Source organism: Macaca thibetana, chromosome 19 (genome assembly GCF_024542745.1).
Source record: "Macaca thibetana thibetana isolate TM-01 chromosome 19, ASM2454274v1, whole genome shotgun sequence".
Lineage (NCBI taxonomy): Eukaryota > Metazoa > Chordata > Mammalia > Primates > Cercopithecidae > Macaca > Macaca thibetana.
The window spans coordinates 36949591-36972322 of NC_065596.1; the positions used below are offsets into that span (position 1 = coordinate 36949591).

Below are 22732 nucleotides of genomic sequence, written 5' to 3' on the forward strand. Positions count from 1 at the left end.
TTTACAAAGTCAAGGCATTCTTCTAAGCACCTGACTGTGCTGGTTCACTTAGTGCTCATGTGAATCAGTGACAGAAGCACTGTCAGCAGAATCACAGGATGTTACAGATGAGGAAACGGAGGCCCAGAGACAGAAGAAAACTTCCTGCAGGTCTCACAGCTAGTAAATGGAGAAGCTAGGGTTCAGCCCAGATAGTGTAGCTCCCGATTTAATCTCCTAACCACATGCTCTCCAAGAAACCTGTGAATATGTTACACATGACAAAAGGTTCTTTGAGGGTACAATCAAGGTTACTGACCACTTGACCTTGGCGGATTATCTCAGACTTGACCTGGCCAGTTGGTTATTGGTTCTTGCTGTCTTGAAGATGAAAAATGAGGGTCAGGTGGAAAGTGTGAGAAGGAACTGAATCTGGCCAATAACCAGCAAGCTTGGAAGAGGACCTCAGCCCCAAATGAGAACACAGCCGACCGACACCTTGATTTCAGCCCTGTGAACTCCAAAGCAGATGACCCAGCTAAACCACGTTGTGCCTGGACGCCAACCACAAAACTGCATGATAATAAACACGTGTTGTTTTGAGCTGCCAAGTTTGCAGCTAATCTGTTAAAGCAGCAAGGGGGAACTAATACACGTAAGTGAAAGCAAACACGCTTGTTATGGGAAACTGCATTTGAGATGCCTGTTGTAAAAATCACTTGATGATTGACAGCGGTGGAGCATGCTGACCACAGGAGGCTGCCCATACCACCTCAGTGCCTGCGCCAATGCACTCAATGGAATAGCAGGGCTATGTGGTGCCTCTGAGTCTTGGGACCTTAGCTGGAGAGATTTCCTCCATGTAAATATGGGTTTTACAAGGAGAAACAAAACCACACAACAAGACTAACTCCAGAGCACATGTCAAATCCCTTCTGCTACTGCAGACCCCACCTGGGCATTTATCTCCATGCTGAGAAATCACAGTGGCTCTCATCTTCCTCCAGAGAGGATGACATTTCTCCCGGCACTAGCAAAGCCCGTAGAAATGTTGAACCAACAGGCAAGTGGCCATGTGCACACTGGGGAATGGAGAGAGGCCCACTGGGCAGTTTCCTGGCTGCTGGGCCCTTCTCAGGCTCTCATCCCCCATGGCAATGGAAGAAAACCAAGGGCTAGGTGTTGGATGGATCTCCAATAGGCAACAAGTCTCCATGGAAGGAAAGCAAATGGTCCACATCTCACAGGACACAATGGGATGTTCCTGAAGAAACAGGAATTGCCACTTACCTTGGATTTGGATTTCCCCCGTGCAGCTGGCATCCCTTCTCCCCCTTTAGGGTCCACACTCAGAGAGGGGCAGAGAGCTGGTAAGGCAGGGCTGTGGGGAGAAGACAGGTCATGAGGCCAACTGGGTCTTTTGGGCAGTGCCAGAGCGCACAGGCCCCTAACCTGGAGGCACACACACACACCCAGACGCACACACAGATGTCAGAACACCTGGCGCATTTCTGTCCCCCCTCACCCTCTCACGGTCAGGGAGGGGCACGGCCAACACTTTTTGTGCCTAAGATTGCAGCAGGTTCTTGATCAGGAGGCAAATAAGGACTGTACAGACCTCTGGCCATCCATTTGACAAGTATTTACTGAGCACCTACTAGGTGTCCAGCTGTCCCAGGTAGTGGGGAGACAGCAGTGAGTTACAGTGGAAGACTGCCGGCTCCCAGGCACCTTACATTCCAGTAGGGAAAGCAAGTCCATATAAAGAACAATGATAGGCCGGGTGCTCAGGCCTGTAATCCCAGCACTTTGGGAGGCCGAGGTGGGTGGATCACGGGGTCAGGAGATTGAGACCATCCTGGCTAACAAGGTGAAACCCCGTCTCTACTAAAAATACAGCGACTTGGGAGGCTGAGATAGGAGGATTGCTTGAGCCTGGGAGGCAGAGGTTGCAGTGGGCAAAGATCATGCCACTGCAGTCCAGCCTGGGTAGCAGAGTGAGACCCTGTCTCAAAAACAAAGCTAAACAAAACAAAATTAACTCTAATGATAAATGTGTTGCTTTCTACCCTTTCCAATGTAGCTACTGGAAAATGTAAAATTATATGCCTCACATTATGCTTCTGCGAGGCAGTGCTGCCCCATGCTCTAGTATTGTATTGCCCCATTTTCCACACAACACTTACCACTTTCCGAAAACAGCTTGTTTATGTGGGTGTTTATGTGGGTAGTACCTCCCGCCTCCCTACACACACACAGTGATCTGGGCTGGAAAGCGGAGACTTTGTTTTGTTCGCCGCTCTTCTCCCAGGGCTGAGAACCAACCTAGCACAGAGCAGGTGCTCAAGAAACACTTGTTGACTAACTCAACCAAATCCTCAGTGTGCTGAAACCCCATCCCAGAGACACAGTTCTGTCGTGGCCATTCCCTGGCCCAAGATGTGAGCATGACTACCGGCTGGGTCCTGGGAGACCCTTGAGAATGCTGGAACCTGGGAGGTGGCCCTGCAGACTCTGAAACATAAGCCAGTAAGAGGTAACCCCCACCTCTTGTTAGAGCTCTTGTGAGAGGGATCCCTGGTTACCAGGCCTCTGGTTTAATAAAACATGACCAGGGTGACTCTGTCTTAAAGTGAGTAGCTAGACGTTCACAAGGCCCCCGCTATAAGGTTCATGCTTACAGTCTGAAAATAGCTACATCCTGAGCTGACCACCTATTATAATTACAGAAAGTTTATGGACACACAGAACATCTCCCACCAAGCCTGCAGAATGTCCAGGTGTCCTGAGAGTGCAGCCCACTTTACTCAGAGATAACATCAATGACCAGGCTTCGGTTGAAGGATGAATGGTCATTGATAGCACAAATAGCCCCTACCTTTAGTGAGCTCATCTGCACATTCCGGGTTTAATGATAGCTGCTTACAGTTTCCCATTCCTTCTCCTGCTTTCTGAGAACACCCTACTCTGTAACAGAGTAGTTCCCAATAAACTTGCTTCTTTCACCGTGCTCTGTGACTCACCTTGAATTCCTTCCTGTGCAAGATCCAAGAAACCTCTCTTATGGTCTGCATTGGGACCCTCTTTTCCAGCAAAACTCACTGGGCAAGAAGGGGTGGGGTCCCATGTGGGTGAGCCATGGTCCAGGAGGGGCCTCTAATTAGCACTGTGTGCCACGCCGGCCACATCAGGCTAAGGGGGATACCTGACTTCATCTGCCTGGGAATGGGATCGGGGGACGAGGGCCCTGGGGCATTAGTGACTGTGGCAGACCAGAGTTATGGCCCCCACAAAGATATGGACATCCTGATCTTCAGAACCCATGAATATGGCACCTTACATAGCAAAAGGAACTCTGCAGATGTGATGAAGTTAAGGATCTTGGGGGCGGGGGACATTATCCTGAAAATAGAAAAAACACAAACCGTTTTTCCTCTGCTCTCACACCACAGCAATCAATACAGAAGACTTCCATGACCACATGTGTGAGGAATTTTCCCCACACCCCCAGCTGGTTGTCCTCCAACTCAATTCTGACACTGTGTTCCTGGGCATAGAATCAGATCCTAGAGCTTGAGGGCTCAGCCCCCAAGACTGCCCCACATTCAGATGCAAGTCCGGACTTCAGGAACATGCGACTGACTGGCTTTAAGCTGGGGTTCCCACAATCCCCTTTTGGGGATTATTTATATATAAATATAATAATAATTATTAATAATTATTCAATTAATAATTTGCTAAAGCAGCTCACAGAACTCAGGCAAATACTGACATTTACTAGTTGATGATGAAGGCTATTCTGAATAATACAGAGGGAGAAACGTGTAGAAATACAAGGTATGTGTGAGGTGGTGTGGAGCTTCCATGCCTTCCTTGGGAACCCTCCAGGAACCTCCACGTGTTCAGCTATCCAGAAGCTCTTCAAACCCTGTCCTTCTGAGTATTTATGGTGGCTTCATGACACAGGCAAGATTAAATTACTGGCCCTTGGTGATCGACTTAACCTTCAGTCTTTCTCCCCTCCCCGGAGGTTGGAAGGTGGAGCTGAAAGTCCCAACCGTCTAGTCCTGCCTCAGTCTTTCTGGTGACCAACCCCATCCTGAAGCTACCCAGGGGCTACCAGCCACCAGCCATCTCATTAGCATACAAAAGACATGTAAAATAAAAGGGCATGGTGGCTCACGCCTGTAATCCCAGCACTTCGGGAGGCTGAGGTGGGCAGATCACTTGAGGTCAGTAGTTCAAGACCACCTTGGCCAAAATGGGGAAACCCCGTCTCCACTAAAAGTACAAAAATTAGCACATGCCTATAATCTCAGCTACTTGGGAGCCTGAGGTAGGAGAATCGCTTGAACCTGGGAGGCAAAGGTTGCAGTGAGCCAAGATCACGCCACTGCACTGCAGCCTGGGTGACAGAGCCTGGGTGACTCTGTCTCAAAAACAACAAAAACTCTGGACCCCAAAATCACTAAGCCAAAGGGAAGTCAAGATGGGAACTGCTTCAGGCAAACCTGCCTCCCATTTTATTACTAACCACATACCTCCCTCACAGTTTGCCCACAAGGAAATCCTTTATGGACAAAGGACACACAGAATTCATGAGACAAACACGTATCTGATTGCTTCCTCTGCCCTATTTCACTAAGCCAGACTAAGGCATACGTGACTACTCCTCTACCCTCCTCTCACATGTAAACTGTGTATTCAGTGAAAGGCTAATCAGAGACTCAAGGAATGCAACTGTTTGTCTCTTATCTACCTATGACCTGGAAGGCCCCTCCCTCACTTTGAGTTGTTCCACCTTTCTGGACCAAACCAATGTACATCTCACATATACTGGCTGATGTCTCATGTCTCCCAAAACCGTATAGAACCTAGCTGTGCCCCGACCACCTTGGGCATGTGTCAGGACCTCCTGAGGCTGTGTCACAGGTGTGTCCTTAGCCTTGGCAAAATAAACTTTCTAAATTGACTAAGACTTGTCTCCGATATTTTGGGTTCACAGACATCACTTTGGAAATTCTAAGATTTCAGGAGTTGTATGCCAGGGAAGAGGTTAAAGGCTAAATAGATCATTTTCAATAGCATAATCTTGGATTGCCCAAGTGGGCTCAACATAATTACAAGGGTCCTCTTTATAAAAGGGAGGCAGAGGATGAGAGTCAGAGAGAAAAAGAAATTGCAAGATGGAAGCTATGCTGCTGGCCTTGAAGACGAAGGAACACCTGCTGACACGGCTTCATAGCTCTGCCTTTCAGAACTGTTAAGAGAATACATGAGTGTAGCTTGAAGCCATTAAGTTTGTGGTAATTTGTCACAGCAGCAAGAGGAAATGAACACAGTGACCCTTCCACCATTTCCTTCCAGTCCTCATGCCCAATAAATGGGCTTCTTTGGCTTTGTCAGTGACCAGGTGCTGAAAACATCGGTAATTCAGGGGAATCACAGGGCTACGGTGAGATGAAGAGGTAGGCTCGTGATCACTGAAGTTGGCCTGTGAGGCCACTCCACGAGGCAGAAAGGATTCCAGAAACACCAGCCCTGCCTGCCTCCCTCTTGCACGCACGCGTGTGCACACACACGCGCATCCAGAGCTCCCTCATGCTGAGGAAGCTCAGGGTCTTGCCTTGTTTTAGCCAGAGGGAAGGGCCAGGCAGCCACCAGTGGTGGTAAACACATCACTCTGGGGTCAGATCACCTGAGCGTGGCAAGTGTTCCTATCAGCTGTGTTACCCTGGGCAAGCCACTGGACCTCTCCGTGCTGCAGGTTCCTCACCTCTCAACTGGGGACAATTCAGAACCTACTTCTGGAGGGAGTTGTAAGAATCAAGAATCACATTCGGGTCCCACACCCCCATCCCCATGCCGGTGCTTCCCTGCTAGTCCCTGAAGGGGCTGCCACAGCCCCACCTCACTTCCTTCAGTCTGCTCAAACCTCACCTTCTCAGCAAGCCTCACTAACCATTCTATTTAATAACGCAAGCTGCCCCCACCTACCCTTCACAGCTGGTTCAGATATTTCTTTTTTCAGTAGCTCTTATCATGGTGTAACTCACGGCACAATTTGCTTATTATGTCTAGTGCTTACCGTCAACCGTCCCGAGGACAGGTGTCTCTATTCCAAGTGCCTTAGACCAGCATCCAACACACGGAAAGGGCTTAAGTGTTTGCTAACTGAATGACTGAACGGCTCTGTAATAAATATTAACTTTCTTTACCAGCACTTTTTCAAGGAGCCTTTCCTCACCCACTAAACCGGGGTAGGGCTATCCTTCGCATGTATCAGGTGCCACTTCTTCACAGGGGAAACACGTTCCATTGTGAGCACATCTGCCTTCTGGCTTCACCTCTTGTCCTTCACCGGACAATGAGTTGACCAATGTTCTCATGTGTGTAGCTGTGTGATCCCGAGCAAGTTACTGAACCTTGATGGGTCTTTATCTCCCCCCTTTACATCTGCAAAGGGAGGACAAAGGGCGGTTGGAGGATGAGATGAGATCATATCAGTCAATGCTCCATTAAGGTAAACTGTATTTACCATCATTGCTGTTGAGGTTACAAGTGCCAGGTGGGGCCAGTTCTGTGGGAGGTGAGTTTGGTAAAATGTCACATTGACCGTCCTTTGCCCACGTGCTCTATGCACGTGCTCAGGTGTGTGTGTTGAATGTACCCCATGCCTGGGCAGCGACATCACCTCTGCAGTTAACAACGATGAGAATAAAAGCTGTGCTGGATCCTTTATATGCATTACACCATCTCCTTTAACCTTTAATGGCAAACCAACCACCCAGGGTTCCTATTTTCCATCGCAGGGATGAGGGATGATGACCCGTCTGTTGTCACAGAGCTTTAGCTGATGGAGCCTGGATTTGAGGCCCTATCCACAAGCTGCACACACTGCACTCCTCACACGGGGCAGAAGTCCACTATCCACCCTGGCAGGGTACAGGAGGCGTCAGTGTGGTGAAATGCTTACTGAAAACATCCCCACGTTTCTGTCATAGTAGAGTGGCCACAGGAGTTGGGGGAAATTTGAGCATATCATGTTAAGACTGAGGAGCGAGGGCTCGGTGACGAACTGAGCAGACTGGCCTTCGATTCTGACTTTTCTGAGCGAGGCTTCCTTCGTACAGAGATGGGGACCAAGGGGCCTGCCCTGAATCCTGGACACCTGAATTCTGGGCTGTGTTAGACCCTATGACAGTGGTGTGCTGGGGAATGTTTAACAAGCAGCTTGCTGCAGGGGTGATTTATAGTGTTTACTAACTTCCACGGAGTAAATCCTCTGATACCATTTGGCTCTGTGTCCCCACCCAAATCTCATGTTCAATTGTAATCCCCAGTGTTGGAGGTGGGGCCTGGTGGGAGGTGACTGGATTATGGGGGTGGATCCTTCGTCAATGGTTGAGCACCGTCCCTTTGGTGCTGGTCTCATGAGTCAGTTCTCACGAGATCTAGTTGTTTAGAAGTGTGTCGCAACCCCCGCCTCTTTCTCCTGCTCCCACCATGTAAGACACCTCCTCCCACTTTGCCTTCTGCCATGAGTAAAAGTTTCCTGACGCCTCCCTGGAAGCTGCTGCTTCCTGTACAACTTGCAGAACCGTGGGCCAATTACACTTTTCTTTTCTTTTTTTTTTGTTGAGACGGAGTCTCGCTCTATCGCCCAGGCTGGAGTGCAGTGGCCGGATCTCAGCTCACTGCAAGCTCCGCCTCCCGGGTTTATGCCATTCTCCTGCCTCAGCCTCCCAAGTAGCTGGGACTACAGGCGCCTGCCACCTCGCCCGGCTAGTTTTATGTATTTTTTAGTAGAGACGGGATTTCACCGTGTTAGCCAGGATGGTTTCGATCTCCAGACCTCGTGATCAGCCCGTCTCGGCCTCCCAAAGTGCTGGGATTACAGGCTTGAGCCACCGCGCCCGGTCTAAACTTTTCTTTATAAATTACCAGTCTCAGGGATTTCTTTATTAGCAGTGTGAGAACGGACTAATACACACTCCCACCACAGCAGGCTGTAAGCTACTGAACTGACGTCACTTGGCATGGGGCTGAATGGCTTGGGTGAGCCAGCTCCAGCACACCACTGCTGCAGGGCCTTCGAGAACAAAGCCCTATTCTTTGCCTGGGAATTCTCAAACTTTGGGCAGATATCCCTGAAGAGTACAGGAGGGCTGATGCCTATTTCTATGGTTTGCGGTAAATCCCAAAGCAGCTGCCCATAACAGAAAACTCTTTTGACTTCTTGTTTTGAAACATGTTCATTTGTGCATACTACTTCAGAATAAATCTGGGTTTGTGTTAATGTAAAAATCATGTTTTTTTTTGTTTTTGTTTTTTTGTTTTTTTTTTTTTGAGACGGAGTCTTGCTCTGTCGCCCAGGCTGGAGTGCAGTGGCCGGATCTCAGCTCACTGCAAGCTCCGCCTCCCGGGTTTACGCCATTCTCCTGCCTCAGCCTCCCGAGTAGTTGGGACTACAGGCGCCCGCCACCTCGCCCGGCTAGTTTTTTGTATTTTTTAGTAGAGACGGTGTTTCACCGTGTTAGCCAGGATGGTCTCGATCTCCTGACCTCGTGATCCGCCCGTCTCGGCCTCCCAAAGTGCTGAGATTACAGGCTTGAGGCACTGCGCCCGGCCAAAAATCATGTTTTAAATGATTTACCAGATAAGCAGATCACTTGGCTTTCCCTGTCCAATTACTCAGGTAAAATGACTTGTTCCAGAAAGTTGTAATGCATTCATCCTGCAGTTTTCACAGGTGTTTGCACTCAGCCACGCACCCCAAATTTGAGAAGCATGATTCTTGTCTGATGTGGTCTGGCTGGGTCCCCACTCAAATCTCATCTTGAATTATGGCTCCCATAATTCCCATGTGTTGTGGGAGGGACCTGGTGGGAGATAACTGAATCATGGGGGCAGTTTCCCCCATGCTGTTGTCAGGGCAGTGAGTAAGTCTCACGTGATCTGAGGGTTCTGGGTTCTGTAAGGGAAACCCTTCTCGCTTGGCTCTCCTTCTCTCATTCTCCCTGCGGCCACGTAAGACAGGCCTTTCACCTTCCGTCAGGATTGTGAGGCCTCCCCAGCCACGTAGAACTGTGAGTCCGGTATGTCTTTATCAGCAGCGTGAAAACAGACTCATACACTGTCCATAAAACAATTTTCTTCAAGGAACTCGGCACTACTGGGGAAGAAAGAACAGCAGTTTGATATTAGATAATCCTGGATTCAAAGCTTGTCTCTGCCAATTACCGGCTGTGAAAAAATTACACAAAGCCTGTTTGCTCATCTATACAATGGGGTAAAGAAAACCTACCTCACCTCTGCTGTTAGGATATTTACACGTGATGTCTTCGGTAACTGGAACATGGTCATTGCTTGCCTTCCTTTTCCTCTTCAACTCACAATACAGTGGACCCTTGAGCCACGTTAGTTTGAATTGTGAGGGTCCACCTATATGCAGATGTTTTTCAATGGAAGTTACACTGAGTGTGCCTACCTCTCCTGCCTCCCCTTCCAGCTCCTCCACCTCTTCCACCTGTGAGACAGTAAGACCAGCCCCTCCTCTTCCTCCTCAGCCTACTCAACTTGAAGGCCATGACTATGAAAACTACTCCTACTTAATGAACAGTAAATATATTTTCCTTATGATTTTCTTAATAACATTTTCTTCTATCTTATTGTAAGAATAGGGTATGTAATACATGTAACACACAAAATATGTGTTAACAGATTGTTTAGGTTATTGCTTAGGTGCCAGTAAAGTGACCATTAGACTATCAGTACTTAACTCTTTGGGGAGTCAAAACTATATGTGGATTTTCTACAGTACAGGGGGTTGGTACCACTAACCCCTGCACTGTTCAAGGGTCAACCACATACCACGCATCCAAGAGACCAACAAAGACTAGACCCACTAAAAAGGCTGAGATTAGAATTCTTTATCTAGTGCTGGAGGAGAGAAATTGGTATAACCTCAATGGAGGGGAATTTGGCAATGTCTTTAAGACTGAAGATACACATTCTTCACCCCTGTTATACTCTTTAATCCAGCAATCTTATTTCCTGTACATGTCTTCAGATGTCTTTGCACATGTGCACAATGAGAGACACACAAAGGTATTCACCGTGGCAGAGTTTATAGAAAGAGGCAGTACATTTCCTTGGGTAAGGGTGTGGGCCTGCAGCAGGCTGTCTAGGTTCAGTATTTAACTCTGCCATCCGCTATCTGTGTGGACTTAGACACTCTACGTGTCCTCTCCGGGGCTAAGCTTCCTCATCTGCAAGATGAGACAAAACACAGTAATGACTTCACAGGGTTGTGGTGAAGATTAAATGAGTCAAAATAAGCAACACATTTAGAGGAGTGCCAGGAAGCAGGGTCAATGCTAAGAATTTTATTATTACTACCACCATCAGGAGACTGGAAACAACCTAAGGGCCCATCAATAGGAAAATGGTTCAGTGAATATTACATGCATATAATGAGATACCACGTATTAAAAGGAACAAAGTAGAACCATAGTAGTGATTCCTAATTGGGGGTAATTTTGCCCCCCATGAGAAAATTGCAATGTCTGAGGCTGTTTTTGGTTGTCACATCTGGGAGGTGAGGTGCCCCTGGCGTCCAGTGAGTGGTGGCCAAGGATGCTGCTCACCATCCTGCAATGCACAGGACGGCCCTCCAGAGCAGAGAAGGATCTGGCTCAAAACATCAACTGTGCTAAGGCTGAAAAACCTCCAAGATAAAATGGTATAAGGGGAAAAATATAGAAAAGCCATTTAGAAAAACCAAAATATAGTATACAAATACATGACTTTGAAAAGGCACTGGAAAGATAAACAAAAAGTTTGTAGCAGTGACTGTCCCTGAAGAAAGGAACCAGGTTATATGTGTGGGAATCCACATATATAACATATTTTGGATTTGGAAAAATCCAAAATCCGCTTTTTGCTCTCTATGCTTTGTTTTTGTGTCATGAACGTATAATTACATCTTCAAAACAACAAACGAAATAAAAGAAGGCTGGGTCGCACATACCCCATCAAGGCAGGGCTGTAAACCTGGCTCGTCTTCTGAGTCCCTGATGATAGATGAGAAAGGGCTTTGAAAGGCACAAAGCTACGTCCTCCTGAGGTGAGGACGGCTGGAACATGCTTCAAAGAGCTACTGAACAGTGGTTGTGCCTCCCCTCTGAGGCAAATAACTGAGGGGCCTTCCCCTCCTGCCTTGGCACCCCTTTGAGCCTGGGGGGCTGTGCTGGGTATTGAATTGGGGGAGGGTCCTGATATACTGAAAACCAGCCATTAAATGCACTGCCACAGCCTCACTGCCTCCTTTGGGCCAGTCAGCTTTTGCTGTACCAGCTGTCAAATATTCAAAGATCACTCCTGGCCTGAACCTGCCAGTCCCAGAGGCCAGGAACGTATGTAGGCAATTTCACCAAAGACCGCAGCACAGCTGTTACAGGAAGAACACAGGCTATGCATATGCATGTCTAGCCTGCCATTTCCCCACTTTGTGTGGGAACAGATTAGGTTTCCTCACTTGCAGGATGGGGCTAGGAATATCCCTACTGCAGGAAAGTGCAGCTCTGAGGACTGTTTTTGATAAGATATCCAAGCAGAGGTCACTTGCATCCTCCCCCTGACTCCTCCAAATCAATTTGGTAAGATCAAAGTCAAACTCTTAGATTCCCTAATCAAGGGATTCCAGAGGGTCACTGCTGGTGGCCATTCCTGGCTCTGGAGTTGACCAAGATGCCCATGGGAGACCTGGATGTTGACTCTGAAAAGAACACCTAACAACACCCGGTAATCCTTTTACCCTGCTTTCCTTTTCAAAATACAATCAGCACCTATTATAGACTTTATTTTTGTCTCTCCCACTAAATGCAAGCTCCAGCTAAGTAAAAACCTTGCCTGTTTTGTTGAGTGACTAGCACAGTGCCCAATCCGTGGTAGGCACTCACTGGCTAAACGAATGAATGCATCTCGGAGCTTACCGGGGCTGCAGGTCATGGACACCTTTCTTCTCATCTCAGAACACTATCCCTTTGATCTCTTCCCTCCCTGCCTTCCCCAGCTCCCTTACTCTTCTCCCTCTCATCGTGCCCTGGGTCTGTCCATGCTTTTGCATCACCGTCCTCTCAATCAGAGTGATTTTGCCCCTGCAGAGGACACTTGACAGTGTCTGGAGACATTTTTTTTTTTTCGCTTGTCACAATCTGAAGGGAGGTGCGGTGTGCTACTGGCCTGGTAAATAGAGCCCAGGGTTGCTGCACAACATCCTATAATACATAGAATAGCACCCCCTCCCATCTCCCAACAAAAAACTATCTGGCCCCAAATGTCACAGTGATAAGGCTGTGAAACACTGGTCTGGACAGAAACATTTCCAGATCCATGTGTTATATGAGAACATCCCTTAGTCCCTGTCACTTCAAAGTTCTGTTCTTGACCCCATGGGTTCCCCATGGGCTCCCTAGGGACATCTCCATCAGGAAGATCCTTTGTTCCTGATCCCACCTCCTCCACCCTACTGCTGCCCTCCCAGGACCCTGACTACACAATTCTGAACCTAAGCCCTGATCTAGACGTCCAAGTTATTTTACCTCTGAACCTGAAACCTTTACTCTAGGCCTCATCTTTTTGCTTTTCTACCTATGGATTTTATTCTCCAGGTGTGGGATGCCCGCGATTATGCTACTAATAAAACGATGACCATTTATGTGGCACTTCCTTGTGCCAAGTTCTACTTATGCTCACCATAAGCCTGAGGTTGGTTCTGTTATGACTACTGTTTTACAGGAGAAACCGAGGGGTGGTGGACTTAACTAAGCTCTCCCAGTCACAAAGCTAGCCAGTGGTGAAACCAGGAGTCAACACCAGACAGTGGGGCGCCACAGTCCATACTCTTGTTTCCAAGCTACGCTGGTAGGAAGGGGACACAACCATACGCAGCGTCAGTGGAGGGCTCTGTCCTCCACTCAAATGCACACATGCAGAAAACAGACGACACAGGTGGTTGGCGGGGACAGTGCACCACTGCTCAAATGGAGGTGGTCAGATGCCCTGGTATGTGGACAAAGATCGCCCAGTCCCAAGTTCAGAGATGCAAACTCCTCCAGCATTCACCACTATCTCTGCCTCTGTCTAGGGTCAAAGAAAAACGACCACCAGCACCAAAACCAACACCTAAACACGGTGATTAGTATGTGACAAGGTCTGTCACACGTCAGGGTGTTTCAGCTACATCATCCCATTTAATCTTCCCAATAACACCCAGGCAGGTGCTATTAATATACTATTGTACCAAGGAGGAGTGTCATGCACAATTAAACAGTTCCACAGATTTCCAGGGCAGCCCATCACACCTTAGAGCTGCTCAGAATTCTCCCCCTGCGGGCCTCCATTTCCATGGTTACAGTGCAATATACACCAGAAGGGCACAGTCACACACTCACAACCGCAAAGCCACTGACGCTAAGTGGCAGACAGACGCCCAGGCAAATCACACAGTAACCCAAGGCTACAATAAACGCCCACATCCGCTTGACACTGACACACACGCACACACTCCCGCAACACAAATCTTCACAGCCAGCGTCACACACCCACTCCCGGCTTCCCACTGGCTCCATTGTTTCCTTCGCGTGGGTCACGCAGCGATACACATCCGCGGTCCCGACATAGCTCCCTCACACACAGGCACACATGGCGCGCCTCACACGCGGGCGCACAAACCCCGAGAGCCACAGCAGCGAAAAGGCGCAAACCCCATGCAGTCGCGGGCCCAGAACCCACGCAGGCTTGAGCCCACGGCCCCCGCAAGCACCCGCGCAGACGCCCACGCGCGCCCGGGCAGTAAAGTCCACGCAGTGGCGGGCGCGCCGCCCACGCCCTCAAAGAGACACACGCACACTCTCGCCAGCCCCCTCACCTCGGTCTTCCCAGGCTCCGACCCCAGCGGCGACCACCGTGACAGCCGCGCGGGGACCCAGCGCCTGCGCAATCCCCTCCGGGACCCCGGGACCGCGCGCCGCACCCCCCTTCACACACGCACCACGCAGGCAGGCGCGTGGCCCCGCCCCCAAACAAGGCCACGCGGCGCGCGCTCACCCGCCTCTCGGGGAGGGAGCCACCAGCCCCGGCCTGAGGCCCCGCCCCCTCAACGCCACACGCTCAAGCGCGTTCGCACAATCGGTGCAGTCCTGGGGGCGGACGCTCCAGGCCCCGCGCCTGCGCACACTCCCGGGGCTGGCACGCGCACCGGGCTACTAGGGGACGGGCGCTCGGCCTTGCTTTTCATCCTCTCAGGAGATCACGTGTGGACACTGAGGCCCTTCCTCGAGCTCTTTAACTAAACGCAACCTCCCCAGTTCGCCGCCTTCCCGGCTCCCACACCCACACGTTCCCGTGTGAGGGCTTATTGCCCCCCACCCGCCACCATCCTTCGCCCCCACATTCACGAGGTTTGGAGCCGGCCTCACCCGCGCGTGCGCACTACGCAGTCACCCTGCAACTTCCAGAAGCCACCGGGGTGCAGCGAGGCTGTGGAAGGTCCCACCCACAACGTGAGGTGAAGAAAGCTTGGGCTGCGCTGGTTCTGCTCTGTCCGGGTCGGAGATGAACTGACCCGGGAGAGTAGCACAGGGATGTTTCTTTCCGCCGACGGTGAGGACTCACCTGCACGTTTTGCGAAGAGGCCCACAGGCCTTTGCGTGGCGCCCGGACTACATTTCCCAAAGGCCCCTGCGCGGCCTGCGGCTCTTCCTTGCGGTGTTGCGCCTCGCAGCCGGCGGGCTGGTGGTGAGACTGCGTCGGGGATGAGACGGGGTCGGTGAGGCGACCCGGGCTGGGAGAAGCAGCGAGGAGGGGCGGGCAGCGGAAGGTCCGGGAGTGTCCGCCATAAAGTCTTGTGTGGTGACCGTTGCGTAATTGTGAGTCTGTGAGAGAAGATGTGAAGTATGGCCTCGTCCCGGTCATCTGGGCGTGCGGGTCGCGGGTTTTGATCGCACTTTTGTGTAGGTGAGACCCACATTGTGTTACCCTGAACATGTGTGAGGACGAACCTTTGTGTTTCCTTAGACGTGTGTCTCCGAGCCGATTTTTGTGGTTTTGTACGTGGCGGAGGGGGGGCATTGATTTTGAATATGTGTGTATGTTCTGGATATCTGTTTAGCTTCTGCATCCACGTTTACGGAAGCGCAGAGTAGAGTAGGTGGCAACAGGTACTGTGTGACCCCACAAAGCCTGAACTGTTTACTATTGACTCTAGAGCCCAGTTTTTGCGGTGTGTACATCCCTGTGGGGAACCACTGATTTTGAATATGTATACTTGTGTATATTTACGTCTATTCTATGACTGCTTTTGCACAATGGCAGGGTTCAGTACTTGCAGCAGAAATCTTGTGACCTAAAAGCCTAAAATACTATCCTGCTAAGGTTTCTAGCACTAGCCAGTTTTTGTGATTGAGTGGTGTGTGTGTGTGTGTGTGTGTGTGTGTGTGTGAGAGAGAGAAACCAGTGTTTTGTTTATTTATTTATTTATTATTATTATTATTTTTTTTGTGACGGAGTCTCGCTCTGTCGCCCATGCTGGAGTGCAGTGGCGCGATCTTGGCTCACCGCAACCTTTGCCTCCCGGGTTCACGCCATTCTCCTACCTCAGCCTCCCAAGTAGTTGGGACTGCAGGCTCCCGCCACCACGCCCAGCTAATTTTTTTGCATTTTCAGTAGAGACAGGGTTTCATCATGTTGGCCAGGATGGTCTCGATCTCTTGACCTCGTGATCTGCCCGCCTCGGCCTCCCAAAGCGCTGGGATTACAAGCGTGAGCCACCATTCCTGTCCCCAAGTATCTGGAATCTTATTATGACAACGTGTTTGTGTTTGGAACATGAGGGAAAGGAGGAGAGCAGGGGAAGGGAGGGTTTCTGAGCTGATCTTGGGAACTGCAGGACAGACTTGGCGTCTTACAACTCCTTTCTTTCTCCCTAACTTTGCCTTCCCAGGACAATTTCTCTTCAAAAAGAGGGATCAGGAGGAAAAAATGAGCAATCAGCTCACTGCAGCACTACTCCTGCCTCAGCCTCCCAATTAGGATGGGACTACACGTGGCTAATTTTTTGTAAAGACAAGTTCTCACTGTGTGGCCCAGGCTGATCTCAAACTCCTAGGCTCAAGCAATCCTCCCACCTTGGTCTTCCAAAGTGTTGGGATTACAGGCATGAGACATGGCACCTTGACAAAAATCACTTTTAAATTTTAAAGTCATGTCCCAAGTAAGTTGGCATTTCCTTCTCCTGTGATTTTCAGTCTTTTCCTTCAGCACCTTGCTGTCTCATAAAGACCTTGTTAGGGTCTTAGTCCTTATTTCTCCCTTTCTGGCAAATGAAAGACCAAAAGGGATGGCTAAAGTAGCCCAGTGCCCTCTGTCGACGTTGTTCTCCGCTTAACCATCATGTATGTATTCACTATAAGCATTGTGCCTACGATTCTGTGAATAACTGGTGGCTGAGAAATGTACCGTCTGTAGAGAAAAAGGGAGCTATCCTTGAGAAGCACGTAAGATGATGAGGGATTGATGCCTTGTTATGAGGTACCATGCCCCAGATAGCTCTAGCCTACTCTGAATATCTGTGAGCTCTGGCTTGCAGTATATTCTAGAAGATGATTTTGTTCTTAAAGGATGAGGTCTGGTCAATGGGGACAGGAAATTTGCTATGAGGAATTAAGATTCCATGGAGTAATGAGGTCCTATTTCAAGATGATATTGTGGCCACATCTGTGGAATGCTGGGGTCTTTTCCTATATACAGAGAACAAAAAAAGGCATATTGTTAGGCAGGATAGAATCAATTTGAGAAAAAAATAACCAGGAAAGTTTTAGGAAAAAAGTGGTATTTAGGAGGGTTGAAGCCATTACATGAAGAAAATATGCTCTTTTAAATAGAATATATCTACACTGTGGATAAAAAAAAAAAAACTTTCAGAAGAGTAAATGGTAAGAAGTACTGCCACCTTGACCCAATTCCCTCCCTAAGGCTAATTAACTTTTCATTGCGAGATCATTGTAAACTCACAGGAAGTTGCAAAAATAGTACCTTTCACCTAGCTTTCCCCAGTGGTAACATTCTACATGACAGTAATATAATATCAAACCAAGAGATTGATATTGGTACAGTACACAGACCTTATTCAGATTTTACCACTTTGAATATGTACTTGTTCATTTTATTAGGGTTTTGCCATTATTATACTCATGATATTGAATCCCTTATCTAAGAATACGATGTGTGTTTCCATTCATTCAGGTCTTTTAACTCCATTGGTAGAGTTTTCAAAGTTTTCATAAAGGTCCTGTTGAGTATATTACCAGATATTTTCATCTCTATTATTGTAAATGGTGTCATTTTACTCTGCCTATTTTCTATGTATTTTGTATGGTGTATTAGTCTGTTCTTACATTGCTACAAAGAAATACCTGAGACTGGGGAATTTATAAAGAAAAGAGGTTTAATTGGCTCATAGTTTTACAGGCTGTATAGGAAGCATAGTGGCTTCTGCTTTTGGGGAGACCTCAGGAAATTTCCGTTGGGGGGGAAGGCAGAGGGGGAGCAAGGAGTCTCACATGGCAGGAGCAGGAGCCAGAGAAAGATGGGGGTAGGGGAGGTGCCACATGCTTTTAAACGACTAGATCCCACAAAAACAAACTCACTATCCTAAAGACAGTACCAAGGGGATGGCGCTAAACCATTCATGAGAAACCACCGCCATGATCCTGTCACCTTCCTCCAGGTCCCACCTCCAACATTGGCAACTACCATTCCACATGAGATTTGGTGAGGACACAGATAAACCATATCAGTGTATTATTTATTTTTTGGATCATATATCTTATTGTAAACATAACACAACTTATTTAACTCTTACTATCACGTAGGTTTTTTTGCCTTAATTCTGGCTATCATAACCAATGCTATCCTGATCCATTTTTCAGCTGATTTTGACCCTCATCTGTAATTATTTCCTTAGGATCCATTTCTATATATTTTTCTTTCCAATTACATTGGAGCATTTTAAACTTAGTTGATCTCCCACTATTTAAAAACTTAATACTATTTGGATGGAACACCAGCAGGGATTTATATATTGTAATTTGAGTTTAGGTCTAAGTAGCCTGTAACATTTGCCTACTGTACAATCTAAGTACTGTAGGAAATAATCACTTCAAATTCATATGCTTCAGTTCATGTCTTTCGCAGGGACATGGATGAAGCTGGAAACCATCATTGTCAGCAAACTGTCACAAGATCAGAAAACTAAACACCACATGTTCTCACTTATAAGTGGGAGTTGAACAGTGAGAACACGTAGACACAAGGAGGGGAACATCACACACCGGGGCTTGGGGTGGGGGGCTAGGGGAGGGATAACATTAGGGGAAATACCTAATGTAGGTGGCGGGTTGATGGGTGCGGCAAACCACCATGGCACATGTATACTTGTGTAACAAAACCACATTCTGCACATGTAACCCAGAACTTAAAGTATAATAAAATAAATAAATTCATATGCTTTTAAAAACACACCTAACAAAAAATGATACACTTGAAAATGAACTTTTTTAGTTGTAATTGTACATTCTAACAAGATAAAGTTAGTTACATAAAGCTTTTTCCTTTTTTTGGCTGTAAAATATGACTCAAACTTGGTAACTTTTTTGCCCTATGATGTATAGGTTTGCTACAGCTGCTATAATAAAGTACCACAGACTGGTGGCTTAAATAGCAGAAGTTTGTGGTCTCTTCATGTCATTTTCCCCCATGCATGCGTCTGTGTGCAAATTTCACCTTTAAAATTTTTTCTTTTAATTTTTACAATTTTCTTATTTTTAATTTTTGTGGATACATAGTAGGTATATATATTTAGAGGGTACATGAAATATTTTGAGAAGTTTCCCCTTTTTATAAGGATACCAGTTAGATTAGATTAGAGTCTACCCTAATGACCTCATTTTGATATAACTAATCATATCTGAAACAACCAAATAAGGTCACATTCTGGGGTGCAGTGTGTTAGGCTTTCAGCATAAGAATTTGTGGGGACACAGTTTATAACACATGAGAAAAGCTTTTCTAAATGTCTCCATTTTACATCTTAATATAGTGTTGCTAAAGCATAATCCTATTTTATGTAGCATCAAATGTTAAGCTTAGGTTTTTTGGTTTATTTTTGGCTAAGACAGGTTCTATGTGAGGAGAGGCATTTTAAAACGTACCCTGGATTTTTAAAAATCAGGTATGGTAAGGTGACAGACATGGAGACAACTGCCTTTGCATGAAAAGTTTATTACTTCCATTTCCCAGCAGAAGGGAGCATGCCACACTGTACAGAGCCACATGGGGATGTCTCAAGATTTGGTCAGGAGGCAGAATGAGTGCCTGGGCAGAAGGGAAAAAGCCTAGACCCAGAGCCTTTATCATGTTTTCTTTAGAAAAGGCAGAACCAGGCAGGGGCAACAATTTAGGATTGTCTAGTTTGAATAATGTCGCCAGGCTCTGGGCTATGGGGGTAGTCTCTAGTTGTCTGGTCCTCAGGTTGGTTTAGGGCAGGGGAAATAATGGTTGGTGTATGAGAGTTAGATGAAGATGGTAATTGGGGTTATGGGCTTTGGGTTGGTTGGTTGCATATAAAGGGTATATTTATGGGCAAGCTGTTTACTGCCTTTAAGAATTAGCTAGCTGTAGGAGGGGCTCTCCCCAGCCAACTACAGCTAGCTCCCCTACCCTAATATGTTGGAGCATAATAAAATATAGAAAATAAAAACATATCTCTAGAATAAGCAGGCCCATAAATACAGAAAGTAGATTACTATCCGCTTTGTGTTAGAGGAATGGGAGGTGAGGAAGGGGATAGCTAAAGGTTATGGGGTTTCTTCTTGATGTGATAAAAATGTCTAAAATTGACCATGGCGATGGTTATATGTCTATGAATATACTAAAAGTTACTGATTTTTACATTTTATGTAGGTGAATTATATAGCTTATGACTATATTTCAATAGAACTCTCATTTTTTTAAAGATACAGTGGTGGAGTCAGAAGTCAAATTGAAGTAGATGACATTCTTCCTCCCTATTCAGGAATCAGTTGAATGATGAAGATCCTTAGTCTTATCTACTCCAAGAGAGATTTCAGCTGGGTCCCATCTGTTGCCATTTGGAATATTAAATAGTTTGCCAAGGATAGAAACTAAGTCTGTGCAAGAACGTATAGAGAGTCAGAATGGTCACGCTTCTATACCTCCTCCTCCCCACCCACTTCTTCCCCAAGTCATTCTTCGATTCCAAGGGCAAGGTGAGCTACCTGTGGAATGTAAGTATGGCCTATTTTTTTGTCTGTCCTGAATGCCAGCACTTTAGGAGAAGTGAAAAGTAGATTCAGTAACATGAGAATATTAGAAAACCTGGTTGTAGGCTACAGTGTCATATAATAGATAATCTCCTTGGTGTTACCCTAGAGAATACTCAGTCTTCATTAGTTAAATACATCTCTGCTGTACCCACTGTGAAATACTGGACGTTGAGTTGCCCATGTGGGAAGCAGCTGAATTATAATCACTTACAATTCAGAGGGAATATGGATTTGATGCTTACTTTTTTTTCCCCTTTTTTTGTGAAATTTTGGTCATGATGGCCCATGAACAAAAATGGGGTATACATAAGGTAAAAATTAGATAAAGAAAACATTATATATGTAATGTAATGATAATTTAATACATAGTATGATAATGGAAATATCCCTTACTTCGTTGGTGGGATGAATGAGGACAGAAGAATCAAAATAACCTCTTGTTACTGGTTGAATTTTGGCTGCCCCAAATTTTGCATGTTGAAGTCCTAACTCCCAGTATCTCAGAATGTGACTGTATTTGGAGATAGGATTTTTACAGAGTTAATTAAGTTAAAACGAGTTCGTTAGGGTGGGTCCTAATGCACTCTGACTAGTCTCCCCATGTCTCCATGGGTTTTCTCTGGGTACTCCAGATTCCTCCCACATCCCACAGATGTGCACAAGAAGTTAACTGGTAGGTCTAGGTTGTCCCAGTCTGAGTGAGTGTGGGTGTGTAGTAGGCTACACCATCTAGGTTTGTGTAAGTACACTCTATGATGTTTGCACAACAAGCTTCTTAGGAAATTACCTAAGAACCCATTTCTCAGAATGGATCTCCATCCTTTAGCGATGTAGACTGTATTTTCATACTGTAAATAGTCCCCTTGTGGTAGATTTCAATCTATGAGTATGACATCACTGAATGTGGAGTTAGAAAGGTACAGTTCATGGCTCACAGTTCTTACAGCCCTTTTAATCTCCTAAATGACTACAGCAATAAAGTATCTTTTGTTAAAATATCTTGCCTTTTGTTCTTGGTTCCTGAAAAAGCTCCAGAACAGCTCCAGAGCCATAAATGTGAAAGACAGTATTTCAACCACACATGAGTTTATGTTAATGAGGTGATTTTTGGAAACTCACAAGATAATCCCAATATTTGGGGGGAGCAGTGGCTAGTTGCCAGAGGAACCAGCCATGTACTCAGAGGATTGGAACTCACAGCTCCACCCTCTACTTCCTGGAAAAGAGAGGCTGAAAATTGAGTTGATCGCCAGTGGCCAGTGATTTAATCAATCACATCTACATAATGAAACCTCCATAAAAACCAAAAAGACCTGAGTTCAAGCGGCTTCCAAGAAGGTAGACAAAAACACATCCTCATGCTGGGAGGGTGGTGCACCCCAGCTCCACGGGCACAGAAGCTCCTGCACTAGGGATTCTCTTGGACCTTGCCCTACATGTCTCTTCATCTGGCTATATATTTGTATCCTTTAAAATATCTTTTATAATAAACCAGTAAACATAAATGTTTCCCTGAGTTCTGTGAGCCGCTCTACCAAATTAATGGAACCCAAGGAGCCGGTTGTGGGAGCCCCAAGTTATAGCACATCTCTCTGAAACACAGGTACAACAATCTGGAGTTTGGAATTGGCATGGGAAGTGGGGGACAGTCTTGTGGGACTGAGCTGTCTAACCTGTAGGATCTGATGCTCTCCAGGTAGCGTCAGAATTGAATTGGAGTGGAGGTCACCTGGCTGGTGTCTGCTGCAGAAAGGTTGTTTTGAGATGTTAAGACATTATAAGAGACAATAGAAAAAATGTATACGATACAACCTTCTCTGTGTTATATTTCTCCATAGCCCTTTTTACTATTCATCAGACTATTTATCTAACTCATGAATTTGTGGCTTGTCTCTCTCCACCTCAAAGTAAATTATATAATAAGAGGGCAGGGATTTTTTTTTCTCTGCTGTATCCCCCTGAATTGCTTTACCTTATTTGTCTCACCTTCCCATACTAATTCTACAGTTTTCCTAGTAAGGGCTAGTCCCCTAAAACAGGGACCATTTCCATTCTTTTAAGGGGCGGAACGCGGTTCAATCCTAGCGGACTGGTTCCAAAAACTTCGTGTTATTCACTGCCTCTGAGCAGTGATATTCCCATTTTGCAGCTGAGAGAGGTATTTATTTGCTAGAGTCACAACACGGTAGGGGTTCCGAGTCGCTGTTCTTATTCCAAAATAAGCTTAGCACAGAAAGATAATCACATTCCCACGGACAGGCACAGAAGGCCGCGCTCCGAATGACATCGCGATCATAGAGGCACAGACAGCGTCACAAAGCCGCACACATGCTCACACCGAAGGC

At 46.8% G+C, this 22732-nt stretch overlaps 1 protein-coding gene across 3 annotated transcripts in view; it reads right to left on the reverse strand.

Moving 5' to 3' along the window:
* ZNF667 (zinc finger protein 667) overlaps positions 1-14712 on the reverse strand; it is a 33242-nt gene extending 18530 nt beyond the window's left edge. Inside the window, exons 1-2 of one of the 3 annotated variants that reach the window (XM_050771714.1) lie at positions 14463-14712; positions 1270-1360 (exon numbers count right to left, since the gene is read on the reverse strand). In XM_050771714.1, the coding sequence (XP_050627671.1) occupies positions 1270-1302 (33 nt within the window). In that variant the 5' untranslated portion in view covers positions 1303-1360; positions 14463-14712. Of the gene's footprint in view, positions 1-1269; positions 1361-13912; positions 14038-14462 lie in introns of those variants that run through there. The other 2 variants (XM_050771713.1, XM_050771716.1) reach the window with 2 other exon arrangements.
* Positions 14713-22732: the final 8020 nt, after the last annotated feature.